Source organism: Brienomyrus brachyistius, unplaced genomic scaffold (assembly GCF_023856365.1).
Source record: "Brienomyrus brachyistius isolate T26 unplaced genomic scaffold, BBRACH_0.4 scaffold39, whole genome shotgun sequence".
Taxonomy (NCBI): domain Eukaryota; kingdom Metazoa; phylum Chordata; class Actinopteri; order Osteoglossiformes; family Mormyridae; genus Brienomyrus; species Brienomyrus brachyistius.
The window spans coordinates 1,780,691-1,803,532 of NW_026042314.1; the positions used below are offsets into that span (position 1 = coordinate 1,780,691).

A 22,842-nucleotide genomic window follows, 5' to 3' on the forward strand; every position below is an offset into this window, starting at 1 on the left:
TGATTTGTAATAATTATTTAATTTTATCGATCCATCTACTTACCTACACTAAAAAATGTACTGTTGGATGTAATTAATTTTAAGTGGTTACATGAAATTACTTTCTAAGAACATTTTATTTTGTAATTCAAATTTTTCTTATTTTTCAAACCAAAAAGTTACAGCACTCTCATATAATACACTTCAGCCATTCACATTTATAAAACAATATGACCAATCACTAGTTCAACCTCCCAGCCATTTATCCTTCAAAAACATGGCCCTAGAAACATTCCCACATTTTCATTATATCTCGTTTCCCATTTAGTCTGTCCAACATTTTTTCATATGAAGCTGCCTTAATCATCTCATCGGTCCATTCCTTTATATTGGGGATTGTTGAGGATTTCAAATGCCTTAATATTACCCTCATGGCAGTTATGAGTCCCACCATCACAGCCTTAAACTGTTTATTATTCACCTTTGGCAATTCCACTCTATCTCCTAGCAGACAGAGTCGGGTTTGCGGGGTAAAGTAAAGCCTAGCCATTTGTCCAGGAGACCAAGAACTCTACCCCAAAATGGATATACCTGAGAGCACTGCCACAGCATGTGTAAATAAACCCCCACCTGCCTTCTAAAATTCCGAAACACTGATCAGTATTAATTAGTCCAGTTCTATTTAGTCTAATTGGTGTCCAGTAGTGTCAGTGCATAATTATACACTGAATAAATTTACCTTTTACTTCCCTATAATATTTCCCCACTCTAGTAAGTATTCTTAACCATTCATCTTCTCTATTTTAACACTCGTGACTCAATGCCTCAGTTGCAAAAACTTCCAAAAACTCCCTCCTCCTCCTACATCATACTTACTCTTTAAGTCTGATGATGACATAAACATCCTATTTACAAATAAATCCCAAAAAGTTTTCACCCCTTTGGATTGCCATTGTTTCCATACTTTTTCCTATTTGTATTTCAGGATTGTGCCAAATTGAGGAATATGGCTGCATGTCATGTGATACTTTAAGCTTCTTATGTATTTTGATCCATATATTAATCGAAAAAGATATTATCGGGTTTGTATTTCTTATATTGTCCCCCCATTGTCACAGAATGTGCAGAGGTTGAAATAGTGAAGCCAAATCGCTCTTGATAGCTATCCAGTCCACATCAGAATTCACATTCTTCCAGTGATAGTAGAGTTTGGCTATTTCAAATGACATGCTATATAATCTAACATCTGGCAATCCTAGACCTCCCTTGTCTCTGGGCGAAGTAATTTTAATCCTATAGGTTTTTTTCTTTCCCAAACAAAAATCTTTTACTATACTCTCATACTGATTAAATATCATTTCCGGAATATTAAATGGAAGCATCATAGAGAGATAATTAACTTGAGGCACCACAACCATTTTAGTAACAATAACTTTCCCCCATAAGGATAATTTCAATGCTTTCCATTTGTCCATATTAAGTTTAATTTTGTTCAATGAGGGTTCAAAATTCAGAATTATTATTTTGTCAATATATAAACTCAACAGATTAAAATTTCATGTTTATAGTTCAATTTTGTGTTATATAAACAAAATAATTTTTAATACAGTGCATTTTTTTATTAATTCAACAGCACCCATGTTCAATCCACTTAAGTTTGGAAGGTGTATTGGAAGGTAACGCAGATATTTCTTAAGTGGGCATCCAGAGATATCGTCCCCCCTCCAAGCACCCCTTTTCTCCACTAGTTCTGTATGGAGCTCGACAGGAGGAATGGAGAGGTAGAGAAAGGGGTTAGTCTCACACAAAATGTAATGCAAAATAAAGAGTAAATACAAGTGCCATGAAGCAGAATTGAGCTCCAGCAGGCCTCGACTTACAGTAAAGGAATAGTAAGGCAGACATGCTAACAAAACAGCTTTACATTCCCAATTCCAAACCATTAATGGGCAACCTTAGAGTGACGACGGCTAAAAAAAACCTTAGCTATAAGCAGGAATGAAACATTGTGAAAAGCCAAGACTCCACATGAACATGTTCTCCCCTTGCAGAGTCAGATCACGCATTTGAAGTGTCCCCAAGTGTTTGTGTGTTTTAGGTTCCTGTTAGTGAGGGGTCCTTTGCCGTTCTGTCTGACATCCAACAGAAAGTGCACTGTGTCTCTGCAACTTAAGCTGAGTCAGTGTAAGTGTGTGGCTCAGTAGCTCAAGTATTTGGGCTTGTAATCCAAAGTTTGCTGGTTTAAATCCAGCTTCAGATGGATAACTGTATGTTTATGGGCCATTGAGTTATGAAAAATAATCAATGTAGTGAATCACTATATTCTCAAATTACTTGTACTTTTATGAACAACACCATTTATTAAACAAACAAATCTGCATTGGCAGAATGAAGAATTAAAAATGAAAATAATCATTTAAGAAACTGTGGAAAACTGAATATACAATATTTGTAAATTGAAGGAAGAGTCCATTAACTTAATGGAAAATGTGCTGGTAATTTTCTGCCACTACATTTTCCGTTTTTTGGTGGATTTTTTTTTTTACAGTGTATGACGCGCTTGAATTCACTGACCTCAAGTGTATGTGAAAATTAATATATTTACATCTAGTATGTTTCATGGCTTCACTGTATTTCCCTGTGCAATGATCAGTTTCATCTAACTGCTGATGTTAAAGGCAGAGCTGAAATTTAGTTTAGTCATGACCTCAAAATTTAATTGAGTAGGTATTCTGTACAACCAGACGGAACTGCTGGTTGGGCTGGTCATCACCTGCTTTTTCTAAGTGAGGTCAAAATGTAAAGTTTCAAATTGCACAATATATATTAATCTGTTTTTAATGTTTTTACAAAATATTTTTTATGTGTTTGCATCTTATATTTTGTATAATGTGCTTGTACATTTGATTCTTCCTTGATTTCGGTGTAATGAAGTGTAACTAGTGAAAAAGAGAGAAACGTTTGGGAAGCATTATTGAGCTGATTGTCCAGAGTCACTTGGGTGACAATTAAGGTCAATATAAATCACCCATTACCCACTGTAATCCTTTGTATTCCCCCCGCACACTCTGTTAACAAAATGAGAGGGTTGAAGTTAAATCAAGTTAAAAAGGTAAATTTGATCCTCCGCCTATTGCGGAAGATGCGTTCCAGACCCATCAGCGATAGGTGAAAATCCACGATACAGAAGGATCATATAATTTTTTTTTGAAGTTTAAGCCTTAAAATACCCCTCCCACATACTTTAAACATATGTAAACTCATTAAAACACATATATCGGGCTATGTTAAATGTCGGGCTAAGGATATGAGTAACATAATAATAATAATAATAATAATAATAATAATAATTTTTAATATATATACACACACACAACTTTCTCTCTATATATGTAATGGAATATATAAAAATAAAAACATATATGGCGCTTACACATTCTTTTCATCCTTCTTCATGTAGCGTACTGTTGATTCATTCAAGCCATAATGGCGAACGCCGTCCGCATAACGCTTTCCTTCCCGAAGCACATCCAGAAGTTTTACCTTCTCCTGAATGGTCAACGTCTTCCATCGTAGGGTTTAGAACAAAACGAAAACAATCGGACCACAAACAATGTACGGGATACGCAGAGAATTGTGAGGCGTCGGAGGAAAATCCGCGATATAGTGGGGGAATCGCTGTAATGTGAAATCTGCCAATCCTGGTTTTCAGCACCATGGACAGAAACCTTTCATTTATAGGGACCTATTATGCCCATTTTCACTGTTCATAATTGGATTTTTATGGTCTGCTAGAATAGATTCACCCTTTTAACAGGTGATATCCTAGAATCCAATATATTATTGCAGGGCTGTTTTCATTTGATGTTAACCAAATGTGATATATTTATTTTTACTTTTGATATCTCGTCCTTTTCCCCTTATCTGATAAGAGCCGCTGTCCGCTGAGACAAGCTGGTGTGTTTTTACTGCTCACTGAAAAGTGGGTGGTGCGGACTTTGTGTATTACATCACACTCTGAGACAGTCACTGATTGGTGGGCTCTGAGGGGGCAGTGTGACCTGAAAATCATCCATCAATCAACCCAGGATGGGGGGCCAGCCCATCGCAGGGCACACTCACACACCATTCACTCACACATGCTCTCCTACGGGCAATTTAGCAAGTCCAATTAGCCTCAGCATGTCTTTGGAATGTGGGGGGAAACCAAAGTACCCAGAGGAAACCTCACGACGACATGGGGAGAACATGCAAACTCCGCACACATGTGACCCATGCGGAGACTCGAACCTGGGACCCAAAGGTGTAAGGCAACAGTGCTAACCACTGTACCGCTCCTGAAAATCATGAACCATTTTAAATATTGAAGTATTTTTGAAATATTTATTAATTTTAAATATTTATTAAATCAAAACATTGGGCAGTATACATGTTATAGGTACTTATTAATGAATAAGCAATATAATAAGATTCAATTTTGCTTTCACTACTTAAAGCGCCAGAACAACGCATTTGAAAAAATCAACAGCAATATCTCTTACCAGAAATCAGGAACAGGTTAAGAAAATCCACAGACTTCGTCGCGAGCAGTTTAATATACGAACTATTTCCTTCTACCCGACTCCACACACCAATAATATCACTGCGCAGCGGATATCGCCAGGGAGCTCGCGCTTGTGTCTAATGCGCAGTGATACGAGTAGTGTACTTCGATAGAAGCCCGACATTTCTACGGCTGATATTTCCAAATCTGAACAACTCCCAGCAGAACTTTGATGAATGGATAGCATTAAGGCACCTCTAAAATATCTTTTTATAGTTTTGGGGTGAACCTCCCATTTAAACGAAATACATGGTGGTGCTCATGAATTTGAAAGCCTAGATGCCTCACCTCGCTTTTCCACAACGTGTCAGCAGCGCCACCATCTTGGAGCGATAATTAGACATAAACAAGCAACATGTCAGGGTGTAGATGGAAAGACCTTTTAGCCATAACTTCTTTACTAATTAATGCATTTATATCTTACAATTATTTAGAATAAATAAACAAGCCCACCACTACTGCCCCCCCCCCAAATTTGTGTAGTATTGCTCATAGTATTCTCAACAAAAACTAATGCTAGTATCCCGTCAGTGTCACAGGCAAGTAAACATGTTATGTATCTTATTTGACCGTACCGCTGATTTTTTACCTGTGAAATGTGGTTCCCTGTTTTCTAGTTTTAACATTCCTCATGTTGTTGCTGTGACGCCCGCTCCGTCCGCTCCTCGTCTGTGCCACGCCCCCTGATTACCCACGTGTGCTTCCCTGATCGTCTCCAGCTTTGTCCATTTACTTTGCTTGGTCCTGTCTTATTTAAGTCCTGGTCTTACCTGTTTGCCTTGTCTGTCATTGATGTTAGTCGCGTCAGATGTTACCTGCTACCCGTTCCCCCGATTCCCTTATTAAAACCCCAGTTTGCCCCATAATTCGCCTGTCCGCCTGCTTCCTGTCTGCTCGCCTGCCTGTTCGCCTTACCGGCTTCCAGCGTCCCGTGACAATTGCAGTTTTGAAAATAGTCGGTTCACTAAGTCATATCTATGAATCCTCTATTTCACAATTACCGCGCCAACATCGCATATCGCCCAACGAGGCTCACAGGGTTTCAAATCTATGGTGGTGCTGCCTACGCTACTACCAGTCACATGACACAGGAGCTACCGAATTCCCGCCAATCGGGAGCCGGCTAGATCAACCACGCCCACCTGTCACATAGAGAAGAGTGAGGCGAAAGAAGCGAATCAGTTTAAAAATGTCACCATTAACGCGGTATTTAGTAGTCTGGAGATATTTTACTTTAAGCAAGGCACAAAATAAAGTTGTAGTATTTGTAATAAAATTTGAAGATTAGCCATCCCCAAGGAGCTGACAGGAAAGCCAGGTACAGGTTTAGTCCTCCTTAATCAGCTTGTCGGTTACTAAATGTCGGCAAATAAGCTTGCCTTTTTCTGTGATTTTTTTTTCAGTTAAATTGACACTTAAAGAAGTAATCTGAGACCTGAGATATAACATTAGCAACAATGGTCATTTTTTACAATCATGAATTTTAACATTGAGGACGTGTGTCTCATGTCATTTTCACATAGAGGGAGTTTAATTGTTTTTATCTGTGTCTGTGTGTCAACATATGTCTATTTAGTTATGTCACTCAAATGTATGATTAGTATCGACATTTCGGTAGACTGCTATATTGTAATAAAACTGTATGGTCCTCTGGGAGTTGGGCAGTAGAAAGAAAATGTAAAGTATAAATAAGAAATACTATTAATGAAGTAGCCGCCCTATCCTTTTACTTTGTATGGAGTGTGCATACAAGACACAAATAATACAGTTGTACTGTTATGTATATAATTTAAAAGGTATACTTGCCAGCAAAAGATTGAGTTAATAAAATTAAATGAAAAGTATTAAGACCCCTTGTCATTCATAGTATTATATACTTCTTAATTTTACAAAGACTTTTTTCCTATCATATTTTTAAGTTTTTGAAGTTGATAATCTGGAAAACTGCTGCCTGGGATCAACTATCCATTCTTGACTCTTGGAATAGGAATTGAAGTTGAATAAAACAGCCTTACAGCACCCTCTTGTGACATACAGTAATATGGAAAACAGAACAATTACTAACAGAACGCAACATCCCCCCTTTACTTATGTATTCTTCTTCCTGCAGCAGCACTGTATTCTATAAAAGACACACCTGTAACATTTCTTCCTTTAAGGTCACTACACCCAAGACAAAACAATAATGTAAGTTCAACAAAAAACATTGTGCTTGTGCCTTCCTGTAAGTGCACAACCTTTCACTATGAACTGCCTGTTTTGCTTCCAACAGAAATCAATTACAATTAGAAATGTTCCATTCACTGAGGACCACAGTAAGAGGATCTATGAACAACTGTTATATATTTTACACTGAATCTCTCTTTTCCTTTAAGGTATCTCTTTCTAACCAGAAAATCACGCTCAGAACATGCATTTCATTTCTTTGTTTAATTCTGTGAAGTTCTATAGTCCTTGAGCCGATGATGGTTTGTGTGCCCTGGCTGCACAGCTTCCAGTTCCTTAGGCCATTCCAAGCTCAACTGTTCTTTCAGGACCAGTCTTTGGCAGGGCTGGAAATTTGGGAAGTCCACTGGGTACTGAGGCCAAATGGGCAGCATGCCATGCTTTCCCGTCAGCCAGGATGGGTCTCGATGGGTGCAGAGAATTTCTAATGCCCTTTTTGCACATGCGCTGGTTTCCACAGCCGCACTCTGTGCCCTTCTCTGAATGAGGGAGTGCGAGCTCCCTGTCTTACATCACAGTACTGTTTCATGCGAGGTTGGCAAAGAGACACCCAACAATGCACTTTACTATCATGTCACTTAATTATCACTTATGCCCCTTCAGTATCAGGCCAAGTACAAACACTACACAAGCTGAGTATTCTGTGGGGAAAAATTAATGTCCTCAACTGCTGAGAGCAGCGTGCTGGTGATGCTCTGTGCTCATTACATCTGTGAGCTCATTACTCTCTGTAGTGCTTTTCAATGCTGCATTGAGCAGTTGCCAGGATGTTATGCTGCCTCTGAGGATAACTGTTTGTTTAGAAGTAGAATAATTCAGAATAATTCAGAAGATGAACACAGATTTTCTCTTATTAAACAAGACACTGGCACACTTATAATTGTCCAATAAGAGGTAAGGAGCATTCCTATTGAACAATCATGACTTCTAGCTTAAGTTAACTCCGCTAACTGAGAAATCCTGCTTAGTGGAACACCTCCCTGGTCAGAAGAGAACAACTACAACAACCAAGAGTCACTACCTGGCTTCTGGTTATTGTGCATTAGCTCACAGCTCAGACTGGGAGTCATTTCATAATGAATCGACTCCTCAAGTCCAAGCGTTGCAGTGGACTGCAAAGCATCCAGGGACACTGCGCAGCACGTTAAAGGACAGCTCTTATGGAGTGACCACTAAACGTAAAAGTGGAAAAATAAATCATTTAAAAAATTTTAAATGAATAGTTAAGGAAGATGTAGCATTTGATTATGTCCATGCATTTTATAATCTATTCAGTACAGGATCATAGGGGAGTCACAATAGGACATACTGTAAGGAAGGGGAATATTCTGCCAAGAAGGTCAGTGCATCATAGGACTCACTGACAGACACAGACACACACAGGCACAAGGAAACAAGCAGCAGAACATGCATATCACATGCAGAGCTCAGCCATGATGTTAAGAGCACGACACCCTGAGCCAACAAGCCTGTAGGACCTAAGAACAAACTTAGATTTGGGTTTAAAGTGTTCTATCTGGGATTTTCTTGCTGTTGGTACTACAGCCAGACACACAACAGTCTGTAGTCATGATCCTCGTTCCCCAGTAAAATACTATTATTTTCTTTCATGCGTACTTTGACAAAGACATCAGCTTAATACAATGCACAAGGCTCACAAGTTGAAACTTCAAGAATAGGCACAGACCATGACATCACCTTAAAACCAGCTTGGAAGATGATGAAATTGTAACCTGGCTGTCTTCATCACCTGATTTAATCCCCGTCGTTAACTATGGGGCCTTAATGTAGCATAAGATTAACCACGATCACAAACATTACACTTCTCAGAGTGGCATCTGGGAGGTTGTCCTGCCTGCTTGTGTGTGTGTGTGTGTGTGTGTGTGTGTGTGTGTGTGAGTGTGTGTGTGTGTGTGTGAACTGATAGCAGGCTCATGATGGTCATTGACAAGAAAGGGCATTAAACTTGGCAAAAGGGACCGCAAAGAATGGCAGATTGTTATTCTTTATATAAATTCAATAACTAACTAAGTCTTCTTTTATTATTGCTTCTCTTAATAGAAAAGAGAGAAAAATCCATCAGTTTCTTTTGTTTTCATTTGTGACTAATTTTCTCTAAAAAAGAATTTACTTTTAGCAAGACAAAACTTCTGAATTCATTTTCTCAGTCTGTCAGTTTGCACGCACACACACACACACACACACACACACACACAGAGGTGTGAGGCAACAGTGCTAACCACTGCACCACCATGCCGCCCCCGCTACCAGAACAGACTTTACCTAAACTTATCTAAACTTCATGTAGAATAAACACGTTTTAAATGCTTTTTCGGATATTGTCATTTTCAAATCTATATAAATACAAATGTGATTAAAGAAGAATAGTAACAAGATAAAATTAAATTTTAGCCGCTGCCCACTGGTGAGTTGTGGTATTTTTAGAACAGGTCCGTGGGTGACTCATGTGGTCCTTGGGGGCATCCTGGTGCCAGTGGGCACCATGTTGGTGACCCCTGTTCTAAATGGTATGTAGGGTTTGCAAACTACACCAACGCTTCTGATGTAGCTACATTTAGGCTTATAGTGGAATAATATAGTGGAAGATTCCTTGCGTGAGTGTCTGAGAGCGTGAAAGTCATGCCAGATGCATGGTAGTCGGCAGCCCTGCTTTCCGTGTGCATCTGTCTCTTACTTTAGGTGGCTAGAGATCCAGCATTACTCAGGATTAGGAGTCACTTGCACTGATAATAATTAGTTTCTTTTTCCCCTTGCAGTCTGCTGCTGTATAAAATCCACAACCCATGACCTCCTAATATTTACCCGAAACTATGTTTTCAAAATAGCACAACTGGGCATGAACACCGCGGACCTGGAAACTCTGCTGAGCATTGAGAATCAGCGTGCAAAGGCTCTTAATTTGGATATGTTTGTGAAACGTTCTGCTGCACAGCACAACAAAGAAAAACAACTGGTCAGTGATAATGAAAAGTACAATCAGCATTTTTTTAATCATGAGAGTCCAAATGCTTAGATAAATTGTCAGTTTTTCAGTGTAAGTATGCTCCTGAGCTCCACGATTCTGAATGATAGTCGGTTTCTCATTGAACTTCCATGCCACTCTGTTAAAGACTTAAGGATCTTGAGTATTATTTCAACATAAACTTTGCTTGGGTGCTTCATACTTTAAATTAAATATAAATTATGGCAACGTGCAAAACTATTAAGCAAAATGCAACGTATTTGTTTTTCATTTACGTAATTATATATGTTGATTATGATTCTTTTTAGTTCCACAGTACATGCAGATACTACAATCCAAGCATGCACTCTTAGGTTAATTGCTATCAGTTTATATAAAGATTTCCCATTCGGTGCCTGTTGTAGAAATTTCAGTCAGAGACTAGCTTCTGATATAGAAAGAATGTTTAGATTTTTTTTGGCCGTGGAATAGTTTTTCAGTGCTGCATGTAGTTTCTCTTTATTGTTTGAATAGGACACACTTACACATCAACAAGTGTTGTGGCAGTTGTGATGTTCTCGCATATGAGAAAATACAAGGACAACTTTTATTAAACAAAACAAAAGGCTTTACTCTCCATACTCCAGTCAATTGCATGCATAGGCCTACTGCCGCATCTCACTTTGCCAACTTCCGCTTCCGTGCGGCTCAGGAGGATCTGGCTTCAGAACACTGGAAAGGGGTCCACAGCTCAAGGGGACCAACAGAGGACAGATGGAGTGGAACCGGGAACCAAGGGATTTGCCAGTGACTGGCACTCACTGTTGTTTTCGACTACAATAAAAACAGCTGTACTGGCTGAATAATGAGCATACAAAAGGAAAAAAAGACATGGATAGGAATAAAAAGGTAATTAAAAATAGAAAAACAACTGAAGAGTCATTAACACTGAACACGCGTCTCTGCTCTGAGGACGATGATCCTGCCAACTGCGCCAGACTGTGACAGACCGAACTACAAAACTGTAGACTCAGTGGACAGCTGACTACGCCACCCTAGGAATTTCATCCAGCTTTCCATTGAGACTACAGTTTTGCAGTCTGTTCTGCCAGACAATGTATTAAAAAGTGCAGTGTTATACATGACACTGTAATTAGTTCAATTCAAGAGATGTACAATAAAGTTATAATAGTGTGATTATCATAATCACACAAATATATGAATTCCTCCGATGCTGAATTAAACAACCCTTCATGCTGTCCCTTATGTGAATTAGTAAAAATTTCCACACCTTTTTCACTATAGCCAACCATTCTCTCCATAGTCATATGCAATTCCAATTCCCCCTTTTATTTATTTTATGGCAGACAGACAGCAGTGTTTCCCCTATCATTATATTAGGGTGCCCCCCCGCAGAAGGTCAAGTTAATCTTATTTTATTACATTTTCTATATAGCGTCAGATCACAGCAGAAGTTATTTACTGTAAGGTTACCTTTACTATAGAAGAGCTCTATATCATTGTCATTTTAATAAACAAATTAAATAGCCTTTTGTTATTTATCTTATTTGCACAAAAGCTTTTTCTCTCTATACCAGAGGTGCCCAATACATCGATCGCGATCTACTGGTCGATTGCAAAGAGTGAGTAGATCACAACACATAAAAAATAGAGGAAGGATGACGCGATCAACCGCGCCAGCTGCTGCAAAACTCCAGTAAGCAACCGAGTCGCCTCCAATTTATTTCTACTAAACTTAAGAGAGGGTATAAAACTGAATGGGGGAGCAGGACCAAGTACGAAGCCAATAACCTACCACTTCCATACGGAATGAAAGGAGGAGTATTTTTTCCCCACAAGGTCATATTCGAAGTGTGTCTGTTTCATCTGTCAGTCTACCACTGCTATTCCGAAGAAGGGAAATGTGGAGCGGCATTTTCGGACTGCTCATAAAAACTACGGCATTAACTTCCCTCCGAAAAGCGAGCTGAGAAAGAGAAAGGTGAAGGAACTAAAATCCCAGTTCAATGCAAAAATCCTTAATTTATGCCAAAGGGAAATTAATAACAATGATAAACAATATTAAATAACAATAATAATAACAACAATAAATAATAACGAATATCTATAAATCTATAAATAACAATATGTTTTTTTAAGTAGATCATTTTGACTTGGTCATTTATAAGTAGCTCGCAAGCTGAAAAAGTGTGGACACCCCTGCTCTACACTTTCGCGCATGGCGGAGTTCCGTCCCGATTCGCGCTCACAGACACGTGCGCGCACACACAGGTGAGCACACTCCCACCAGCGGACAGAGAGGGCGCGTCAGAAAATATGTAGCGTCAGCCACCTGAAAAGCAGCGAAAAATATCTGCGTTTTTTAAACGCTCCCAGGGTGATAAAGACGTTTCACAATGGAATTTTCTGCTTTAAACTATCACCGTTTTATGCTATCAGCTATCGATTTTAAAGCCTAACAGTTAGTATATTTTCAGCTCGAGCCAAACATCCGCAATAGGCTGCCAGGAGACCATCTTGTAACATGCATGCAGATCTCAACAAATAGGCCTGACGTTTCCGACTTCCCATATCAAGAGGCTCTAGAAATGTTATTTTTTTCCCCTTGTCCTGTCCGGCAGCTTTAGCAGAATCATGGTCTGAATGCACTGCTGTGCCAAACATGCTTGCTTTACCATGAGGGGCTCTATAAACTCTGTATAGGCCCCTCATGTTGATCTATTTCTTTATTTTATTTATTTATTTTTGTTTTAACACATGTAAAAACATTGCAGTGGGTGAGCTGGCCGTAGTGGAGGGACATATTAGGAGGGGAAAAAATAATGAAAAGGAGAAAAAAAAGACAGGAAAAAGAAAAAAGGAATGGATAGATTCAGAAAGGAATAAACAAAATTATAGCGTGCAGAAAGTAACAGCACTATACAAGCATATAAAATCTTAGTGTGTGCTTAGATGGGTGCGTGTGTAGGTGGGGATTGTGATGGTGATAAGGGTTGATAGGAAACACCTGTGAGGGGAAAGGAGGAACAACATAAATTGTCAGCGAAGGAGTAAGAAGGGGGGGGCCCATTGGAGCTTGGTGCTTGGAGTCCATGCTGCAGCTGCCAGATGCGGAAGCGCGTGCGCTGGGGGAAAATTACTGCATTGTGGGACATACGGCGAGTTATTGGGGTGCGCAGAGTTGGGAAGCTAATGACGCCGGTCAGCGATTGGTGGCAGCGACGTGGATTCCAGGCACCACAGGAAAGGTTTGTGGTTCCTTCTAGGAGTTGGATTATGGTTTGTGTTGTGGGTTTTGTTTTCGAGGGATTGGGCTGACTTCCCCCGACTAGTTACTTTAAATAATATTGTTTCATATAAATTGATTTTTTTTTTCCTTGTGTGTTTAGGTGTTATTTAGGAGGAACCACACGTGATTTTGGTGTTCATGGCCCTTGTCTTGATGTGAGCTGCCCAGGCCTTTTTATTGTACACGTGTGAACTTTAGCTGGGTGTTTTAGCTGAGTGTAAAGTGTTTTAGAGATTGCTGTGCTGAGGTCATTGTGGGGGGGGGTTGCGGTGTTCACTTATTGGGTCAGGGACACTGAATTGTGGAATCCTGGTAATAAAGGCTTATTGCTAGACTTCTGTTGTGAGCCGTTTCTTATACCTGGTGCCCAGTTTAGCCGAGTTATAAACCTGCATCATTGGGGAAATCCGACTGTTCCATCTATGGATCCTGTTGAATCTGCTGTTGGTAAGGTGTGTTTTTCTATACATGCTTTTCAAGAAATAATAAAAAAAAATCAGGACATTCTTTACCCAAAACTACACCTCCGTTCCACATGTTTCATACTGGAATGGCATAGTGGATAATATACCTTGGAAAAAGGTGTGGACTTTACCTTAAGTTTTTATCAACAAAGTAGAAGTCACCTTTAAATTGACACAAAGTTTATCCGTCCAAATATTTTCAATCTAGCTGTTCTTTCTGTGAATGTGACTGCAAAACTAATGTTCGTTTATTTTGGTCTTGCCCTTTTGTTGAAAAATTATGCTCTGATATGCTTAACATGATACAAACAAATGTATGTTATAATTTTCAGTTTTTTAGCGGGTTTTTTGTGACTGGAAGAATACATGTCACGATCGCCGTCGGGCGAGCAGGGAGCGGAGAATCAGGAACTCCGGCTTATTAGGTAGAACAAACAGACCAGGCGAAACACGGAGCACGACGTCAATGACGGAACTGGGGATACGTACTCCGACGTGGACTTAAATACACAGGACTGAATGAAACAACAAGAAACAACCTCACGTGGAACCCCGACGTTAACGAGGGGGGCGTGGCACGAGCGTGACAATGCAGATAAATTTAATACTATTTTATATTCGTAAATGTAAATACAATAAATCCAACCTATTTTCCCCTGTTCCCAAATTAGACCTAATAAATTATATTAATCTAATCAGAAAGTCTAAAAATAAAAAACAATCAGAACTGTATCCTGAGTTGATCCCTTTTTTACCTGATGTATAGATATAGTGCTAAAATGTTCTGTCATATTTGGTATTGAGATGGTAATCTTTTACTTTGTAATAACTCTTTATGAATATCTGTTCTTGTTTTGTTTAATCTGTCTAAAATGTTATCTGTACTTGTTGAGCATTGGAAATAAAAAAGTGTGATTCAATTGTTTAGTTTGACTTTTACTTTGCTGCACCAATTAATATATTTTGATGAAATTATAAAATGACAAAGTTGTCTTTGACGGTCCACCACCCCCAAATCGGTTTGATCCCTCCATTTCTAAATTTCTCAAATCGCCACTGTTAAGTGTTACTGCAGTACCGCTTTTTACATGCACGATCCTCCTGAATGTGCGTTATAATCGAATTACGGTTATTGTTACTAATTAAGTCACATAGATAATATCCCCCCCAAACCCTACGATGTGCCGCAGAGTCCGTGTTCATTTTTTGCATGAAACAGAGCTGATCATTTCCTGCCTGTAAACGAAAGTGAAATTAAGTGTCGAGATTTTAAAGGCAGAGTCGAAAGTTTGTCAAGAAATACTTTATCAATATTCTGGAATAATTTAAAGATATTCTATGTTTCAAGGTAAGACTATAATAATAAAATGCATATGTTTTACACAGCCTACATATATAGCGGGATTTAAAATAAAACGGCAGATTTGGCAAAAAGAGACAATGTCACGGTTTTTCGGTCTGGTGAGAACAGAATACTTAATTTTATTATTCCAAATGTAATGAGAAATTTGAGTGTTCAATATAATTAAGCATTAAATATACGTCCGTACAGCACAGTAGGTTACTGTACGTGTATCAGAAGAGTTTCCGAATTAACATCAATAATATTTAATTACTTACAGTACGCTCAGCCATGAGTTCGCCTAATATACTGTGCTGCGTAAACATTGTAATATTTTGAAGCTATATTAAGTTTTTCTTTTTTAAAGTGTTGGGGATTAATATGCAACTAAACATAAGGCTTAACATTTTAATAAATCAAAGGTTTTACCACGGATCTGTTCTGTGTTCTCCAATCTGAAATGTTCTGATTAATTGACTGGCTTTGCAGTCGTATTTAAATTGTTTAATGCAAATAGTACGCAAGTCTGATTTTAATAATCGGTAAAGATTAAGTCAAACGCAACCCACAGCGCAGCTGAATGACAGAAGGTGGTGTATGTATGTATTACACACACACGGGGTTAATTGTGTTGTGTGTGTGTGTGTATAAGTGTGAGCTCTTTATTATCAGTCCCGAAAAGGGCGCAGCAGAGCCATCAAGCAGGAATGAATTACACATCGCGGACACCGAGCGGAGTAAATACGGAGGGGGAGGGGGTCACACATTGTACCGGAAAATAAACACACGGTGTGATTTTAGAGACACAAACTTCACTTTTACACAGACGGCGGGTTTGCGCTTGTGGTAACGAAGCATTTTGAGCAACGTTTCTCCTTTTCCCCTGGGAGAAGCAAGGTAAGCGTCCCTTTCTCCAGAGAAAGACAAGACAAGACAGGTTTTCCAACTCTTTCCGTGAGAAGTTATTCGTGAAAAACAAGTTATATACGTGAACAATGAAAAACATGTTTGTGCAGTTCAACCATGGCACAATAATATTATGGGTGAATCAAGGACGACGTATTTGAATCTCCGGATGATTAGTCCATATACGATCAGAATCAATCCATACCTCAATCACCTCGTATTCTACTCGTATGTCTACTGGGGGCGGGGGGCACTCTGCCAAGAGTAGTGGAGCCGAACAATCACAACAAATCATTAACAGTAATAAGTTAGAAAGAGATCTCTCAATGGAGGAGATTGATGATTTTATATCGTCCAAGGCGTCTTGGGATTTTTCAATACCATCGATACGAGCCAAAATTCGGTCCAGTACAGAATCGGCACCTCCCGCACTAGAATGGGAGTCATCGTCTTACTGACTAGCGAATACTCGTCAAACCAATTTTCATGTTTTTTTCTTATCAGTGTGAGAACGAGTTGAGGAAAAAAATGGAAAATCTCTGTAACTTCGACAAGGTTAAAGTATATTGTAATAGTGATTTGGGGGGTTAAATGGTGGAGAAATTAAATAGTTGGGAGCTGAGCAAGACTCTAAGCGGTCGTCCTGTACGAGATCACGTGACTTCTTGGCTTCTGATGAGTCACACCTGTTCTCAGGTAAATAGCCAGTAGGATAGAAACACTTACTGGACAGTAGCTCTGCAGGACCGGAGATGGAGACCCCTGCTGTACATTGTTTGATATGGTTTTCAAATTATGATAAAATTCATTTTTATAAAAACACTTTGTAATGTTACAAACATACACATCCTACTGGAAATAAAGCATTGAATTCTATTCCCGAACTTGTCATACTTTTAGGTCCCTTGGAAATCAGCCTTTGTCAGAATCAGAATCAGGAGTGCAGTTGCAGTGCTGTAGGTGTTTAGCAGTGTGACAGATCAGCTGTTTAGGAGGGAGATGGCAAGGGGAGAGAAGCTGTTCCTGTGTCGGGTGTCCTGGTCTGCAGGCTTCTATATCGTCTGCCAGAGGGCAGCAGGTCAGAAAGTCTGTGTCCAGGGTGTGTGGGATCTGTGATGATTTTCCTGCCATTTCCCTGGATCTTGAGAGAGACAGGTCCTGGACGGAGGGCAGGGGGCACCGATGATCTTTCTGCTGTCCGTACGGTCCGCTGCAGTCTCTTCCTGTCCTGTTTGGTGGCTGCTCCATACCAGACTGTGATGGAGGGCAGGGGGGCACCGATGATCTTTTCTGCTGCCCGTACGGTCCGCTGCAGTCTCTTCCTGTCCTGTTTGGTGGCTGCTCCATACCAGGCTGTGATGGAGGAGCAGAGGACAGACTCAGTGACTGCAGTGTAGAACTGGATCAGCAGCTCCTGTGGAAGACTGTACTTCCTCAGTTGTCTCAGGAAGTACATCCTCTGCTGGGCCTTTTTGAGGATGGAGGAGATGTTGGTCTCCCACTTCAGGTCCTGGGAGATGGTGGTACCCAGGAACTTGAAGAACTCCACAGTAGACACCGGGCTGTCTGATATGCTGAGGGGGAGCAGTGATGACGGACGTCTCCTGAAGTCCACTGTCATCTCTACAGTCTTGTGCGTGTTCAGCTCCAGGTTGTGCTGACTGCACCAGAGTACCAGCCGCTCAACTTCCTGCCGGTATGCAGACTCATCACCATCCTGAATGAGTCCAATGATGGTGGCGTCTGCAAACTTCAGGAGTTTTACAGCTGAGTTCCTGGAGGTGCAGTCATTGGTGTAGAGGGAGAAGAGCAGTGGGGAGAGGACACATCCTTCAGGGGCACCAATACTGAGGGACTGTGTTTCAGAAGTGACCCCCCCAGCCTTACTTGCTGCTTCCTCTCTGTCAGGAAGCTGGTGATCCACTGGCAGGTAGCTGGTGAAACGTTGAGCTGGGAGAGTTTGGAGGAGAGGAGATTAGGCAGAATGGTGTCGAAAGCCGAATTAAAGTCCACAAACAGGATCCTGGCATAAGTTCCTGGACGGTTGAGATGTTGCAGGATATAATGCAGCCCCATATTCACTGCATCATCCACCGACCTGTTTGCCCGGTAGGCAAACTGCAGGGGGTCCAGCTGGTGTCCTGTAATGTCCTTCAGATGGGCTAAAACCAGGTGTTCAGAGGATTTCATGACCACAGACATCAAGGCGACAGGTCTGTAGTCATTCTGTCCTGTGATGGAGGGTTTCTTGGGGACGAGATAATGGTGGAGCGTTTGAAGCAGGAGGGAACTTCACACAGCTCCAGGGATCTATTGAAGATGCGGGTGAAGATGGGAGCCAGCTGATCAGCACAGGTTCTGAGGCAGGAGGGGGAGACACCGTCTGGTCTGGGGGCTTCTTGGATTTCTGTTTCTGGAACAGCCGGCTCACATCCGCTTTGTGTATTCTGAGGTCCAGGGGGGAGGGTAGGGAGGTGAGAGGTGTGATGGAGGTCATTGATTTGTACTGTACTGAGTAGATGTACTTTGTTTAAGTACATCTGCCCTCCCCTGGTCTGCTGGAATATCACTGCTGTATACATGCACCCACTGCAGTCACCGATCCGCCTGTCGATCACCAGCTCCATCCTTCCCTCACTCATGAACAAGACCTTGAGATACTTAAACTCCACTTGGGGAAAGACCCCCTCCCTGACCCGGAGAGAACACTCCACCCTTTTCCGGCTGAGGACCATGGTCTTGGATTTGGAGGTGCTGATGCTCATTCCAGTTGGTTCACACTCAGCTACGAACTGCCCCAGTGAGAGCCGAAGGTCACGTTCCGATGAAGCCAACAGAACCACATCATCTGCAAAAAGCAGAGACCTAATCCTGAGGTCACCAAACCGGACACCCTCAGCGCCCTGGCTGTGCCTAGAAATTCCGTCCATAAAAGTCTAGTCCGAACCTCACAGCCTCACTCACCAGCTCAGGCTCCTTCCCCACCAGAGAGATGACATTCCATGTCCCTAGAGCCAACTTCTGCAGTTGAGGATCAGACGGCCAAGGTCTCTGCCTTTGCCCACCGCCCAACTCACACTGCACCCGACCCCTTTGGCCCCTCCTTCGGTTGATAAGCCCATTGGAGGGGGGGCCCGACCAGGGGGGGCAGTGACCCTCGTCCGGGGGAGGAAAAACGTGAATCCATGTTTTACTCATCATAAGGGGTCTAATGAGCCGCAGTTCGTCTGGTTCCTCACCCAGGACCTGTTTGCCTTGGGTGACCCTACCAGGGGCATAAAGCCCCGGGCAGCTTAGCTCCTGGGATCACTGGAACACGCAAACCCCTCCACCACCATAAGGTGTCATCTCCAGGAGACAATGTTTATACATATATTTATAAAAAATGTGGCAGTGAAATTTTGCACTAAACCTCTTTACTATGTGTAATGCTACACATGGAACATAACAGAATGGAGACACAATTCATCAGTTTGATGTAAAAATGCTGAGTACTCGATATTGTGTATTTATCTATGTATCTACTTACCCTTCATGTTCACAGAGGCCCCAGCAGGAATCATCTGGTCTGGATCAGCATAGAAATGGATGGATCTGCTTCTGAAATGCGCCCCCCTGTGGGGTGTAACAGAAAGAGCCCTGAGAGGTAACAGTGTTACAGCCCACTAGCATGCATGTCTCTCTGGGTCTATAAGTCAGGCCAGAACATAAAAGTAAACTGGGCTCCTAGCTAGGGCTGGTCAGTGGGCAGCACTTTAATATGTGTAGCTTCATAAAAAGACCTCGCCATCTTCTGTCTTCACCGTCTTCTTCCACAATCAGCCAGTTCTTTTATACTAGAGGCGAGCAACAGACCATCCCTCCTATACAAAATGGCCACATAACAAAACTAAACAAACAAACAAAAACATATATAAACAGGTAAAAAGTAATATCATCCAAGTCTAGTTATGGAGGTTTTTAACGGTCATACTAAAAGTTTCATATAATATCTAAATTTTAGATGAGACAATTTCCTTAACAGCCGACTGTAAATAAGTCTGTTTACATCAAGAGCTTCACAGCATATCGAAGTACATGAAGGCAGAGTAGAAGGCTAAACAGCAGTGTGATGTCATCCCCATTGTATGAATTATATTTATACCATGAGGGTTTGTTTCCTCTCGCTGCCCACAGTGTCCTGATGGAGAGAGCAGACTCCCCTGTACCCAGCTGTGTCTCCATGAAGAGTGACAGGTCAATGGAGCAACCAATCGTCTTCAGAGAGGGACCTTTTCCTACAGATCAAAGGTAAATGTGCATTTAAACAAACACTGTTAATGACATTCAGACTCTCAGTCAAATGGCACAGAGACTCATACAAGCTATTAGGAAATAACATATTTATAATGAATGCACCAATTTTGATCTTTAACAGATTCCATCACCTTGAGAATTTAAAAGTTTTGTCTGTATTCTATATAAATAACATCTGAGGTACATGGATGAGGATTACTGTAAAACCTGACTTTTTGTGAGCTGGAATTGGAAGTCATTTAATTGCAAAGTGGATTTTAAATTTCAGTCCTCAGCACAGGGCTGGAAAAAACTGGTTTGCCTGTTTCCCCTCCGCATGTCCATTAAGGAATGACTCAACAACAGATTGTCGTCTCGTGAGACAGATGCTTCTGTTTTATTAAATCATTTCACTCTCATGAATCCATTAGATTATGCTCAGACGAAGGCTTCAGTTTAACATGTTTAATGGAACTATGTGGCTTAATAATGAACCAGTATCATCAGACAAAAAAGAGAAAGACTATTGGTTTGTTTGCCAAAGGTGACAATTAAATTTTGCTGATTCAGTATAAATATAAGTAAACATTTTTAGAAGTAAATGAAATTTCTGTAGGATAACAAGTTTAAAAAGTACACAGTACATAAAGAAAAAATCCTGAAAATGCCATACAGTACACAGTATACGGTAGACATTAAGGCTGGCTGTGGGGGCTGCACATCGACAGCAGGCATTGTGGTGTCTAACGGCAGCAGGCAGGAAAGATCCCCAGTAGCGCTTCTTAGCTGACGGTGGGGGAATGAGCCGGTGGCTGAAGGTGCTCCAAGATAGCGCCCCCTGGAGCCTCGGCTGGGTTATGGACCGGGCCAGTGGGGCCAGTGCCCTGGGGCCTCAGGACATTAGTGGCTGTGTGTTGAAAAACATTTATAGTGCAAGCCATGAAATGCGCCCCCCTGTGGGGTGTAACAGAAAGAGCCCTGAGAGGTAACAGTGTTACAGCCCACTAGCATGCATGTCTCTCTGGGTCTTTAGTCCGGCCATAGGGCACTTGGCACCCGCCAGTCGCCTGGGGCACTTGGCACGGTTTTTCGAAACTCTTGCTGGATGTGTTGTCATAGCAGCACATCCAAATCCTCAAACCTGCTCAGAGCAGGTTTGTTCTGCGTAAACTAGGATTAGCTCACAGACTTAATAGTGTCCGTGCGTGGAAATGGGTTCAGTCATGGCCTCGCCTTTCATATACATAAAATCAACAAACACATACATACACACACACACACACACACATACATACAAACATATATATATATATATGAATGAAATGTTGTGTTTGTACACTTTAACTTGTTCCCATATCCTGCATGATTGTGCTTGTATTTTATCTGTAATTATGACAATAAAAGAATGATGAAGCACTGGAGACATAATACTACATTCAAGTGATAAATACAATAACTAAAAACTACTTACACAATTAATTTGTCGGACACTTTTTGCCAGCCGTCTTTTCTGGTTTGGGTCGCTTTTGATGTGTTTCCTTTAGTAGATACTAAATCTTTGAATTCATCATACTCCTCTGTAGCATTCCCCTCGGATTGACGGCCGAAAGACTTGACTGATGGTTAACGATGTATTTAAAATAAATTAATTACCAAAAAAAAACGTAGCCAACGTAAGAGCTTGTGCATTTACCAGTGGGGGGTTTAAACCATTTACAAAATATCTTAAAGCAAAAGACAAACACGTTCTTCGCTTAGCTTAGCTTAACGATGTTCTGGTAACCGAAAAAAACGGAAGTCCCTCAAAAAAAGGGGTCCCACTAAATAAAACTACATAAGTATAAATGAATGTATACAAATGAATACAGAATACAAACGTATATTAAAAATATGCAATACGCAACTCAGTATGTTTTGTAACATTAATTAGTCTCATGTCAAACCTTGGGGTTATTTACACTCCCACCAAAATTACGTGTGTTCCAAGCAATACCCACAAACACAAATAATTTGCAAATCTGTATCATTTGGAAAATAAAGCATAAACATCAGTGAAATGTACGTAAGTAGCTTCTAATAACAAGACTAACCTCTGCACTGGACGTTCTAGCACTGACAGCTTACCAAGGCGTTCCCCTTTCTCGCTAAGTCTCTTATCTCCTATACATATTTTACCCTTTCTTACCAGTCCATCTTCATCAGTGACAGTCTCTAAAATCCGTCCCAGTTTCCATTCACATCTGGGTAACAAGTCATCCACAAGCATCACTGTATCTCCCGCTTGTACATTTCTCTTCGGTGTGTGCCAACGCTGTCTTGCAATAATAATGTGGAGATACTCCCTTTCCAGTGACTCCAAAATTGTTCCGCCAGATACTGTACTCTGCGCCATCTCCTTTGTCCGTAAAGGTCCTCCCTAACAAACTTCCCTGGTGGATGTAGAGCCATGTTGGACTTCATTGTAAGTAGATGATTGGCTGTGAGTGGTTCCATACTGTCAGGGTTGCACAGGTTGTCCACAGTAAGTGGTGTTGAGTATAGCCATGACTTCATAAAACAACGTTCGCAGAGAAGTATCGTTGAGTCTGCAAGAGGCCAATGATAATGTGGAGTTCAACACACTCCTGATGGTCCTTATCTGGCTCTCCCACACACCTCCGGCGTGACAGGAGTGAGGTGCGTTGAAAACAAAATCACAATGTTTTTCGGATAGAAAGGTGGTGAGTCTGGGAGTGTCAAGTTCTTGTAAAGCTTTGTTCAATTCGTTCTTTGCCC

General features: G+C 41.0%; 1 protein-coding gene across 5 annotated transcripts in view; it reads left to right on the plus strand.

Annotated features, from left to right (window-relative positions):
- LOC125722473 (NACHT, LRR and PYD domains-containing protein 12-like) overlaps positions 1-22,842 on the plus strand; it is a 214,991-nt gene that overhangs the window by 163,652 nt on the left and 28,497 nt on the right. The window contains exons 1-3 of one of the 5 annotated variants that reach the window (XM_048998648.1): positions 14,782-14,892; positions 19,337-19,438; positions 19,969-20,082. The exons of 2 other annotated variants lie outside the window; for them this stretch is intronic. In XM_048998648.1, the coding sequence (XP_048854605.1) occupies positions 19,377-19,438; positions 19,969-20,082 (176 nt within the window). In that variant the 5' untranslated portion in view covers positions 14,782-14,892; positions 19,337-19,376. Of the gene's footprint in view, positions 1-14,781; positions 14,893-15,726; positions 15,784-19,336; positions 19,439-19,968; positions 20,083-22,842 lie in introns of those variants that run through there. 2 more of the 5 variants (XM_048998650.1, XM_048998649.1) reach the window with 2 other exon arrangements.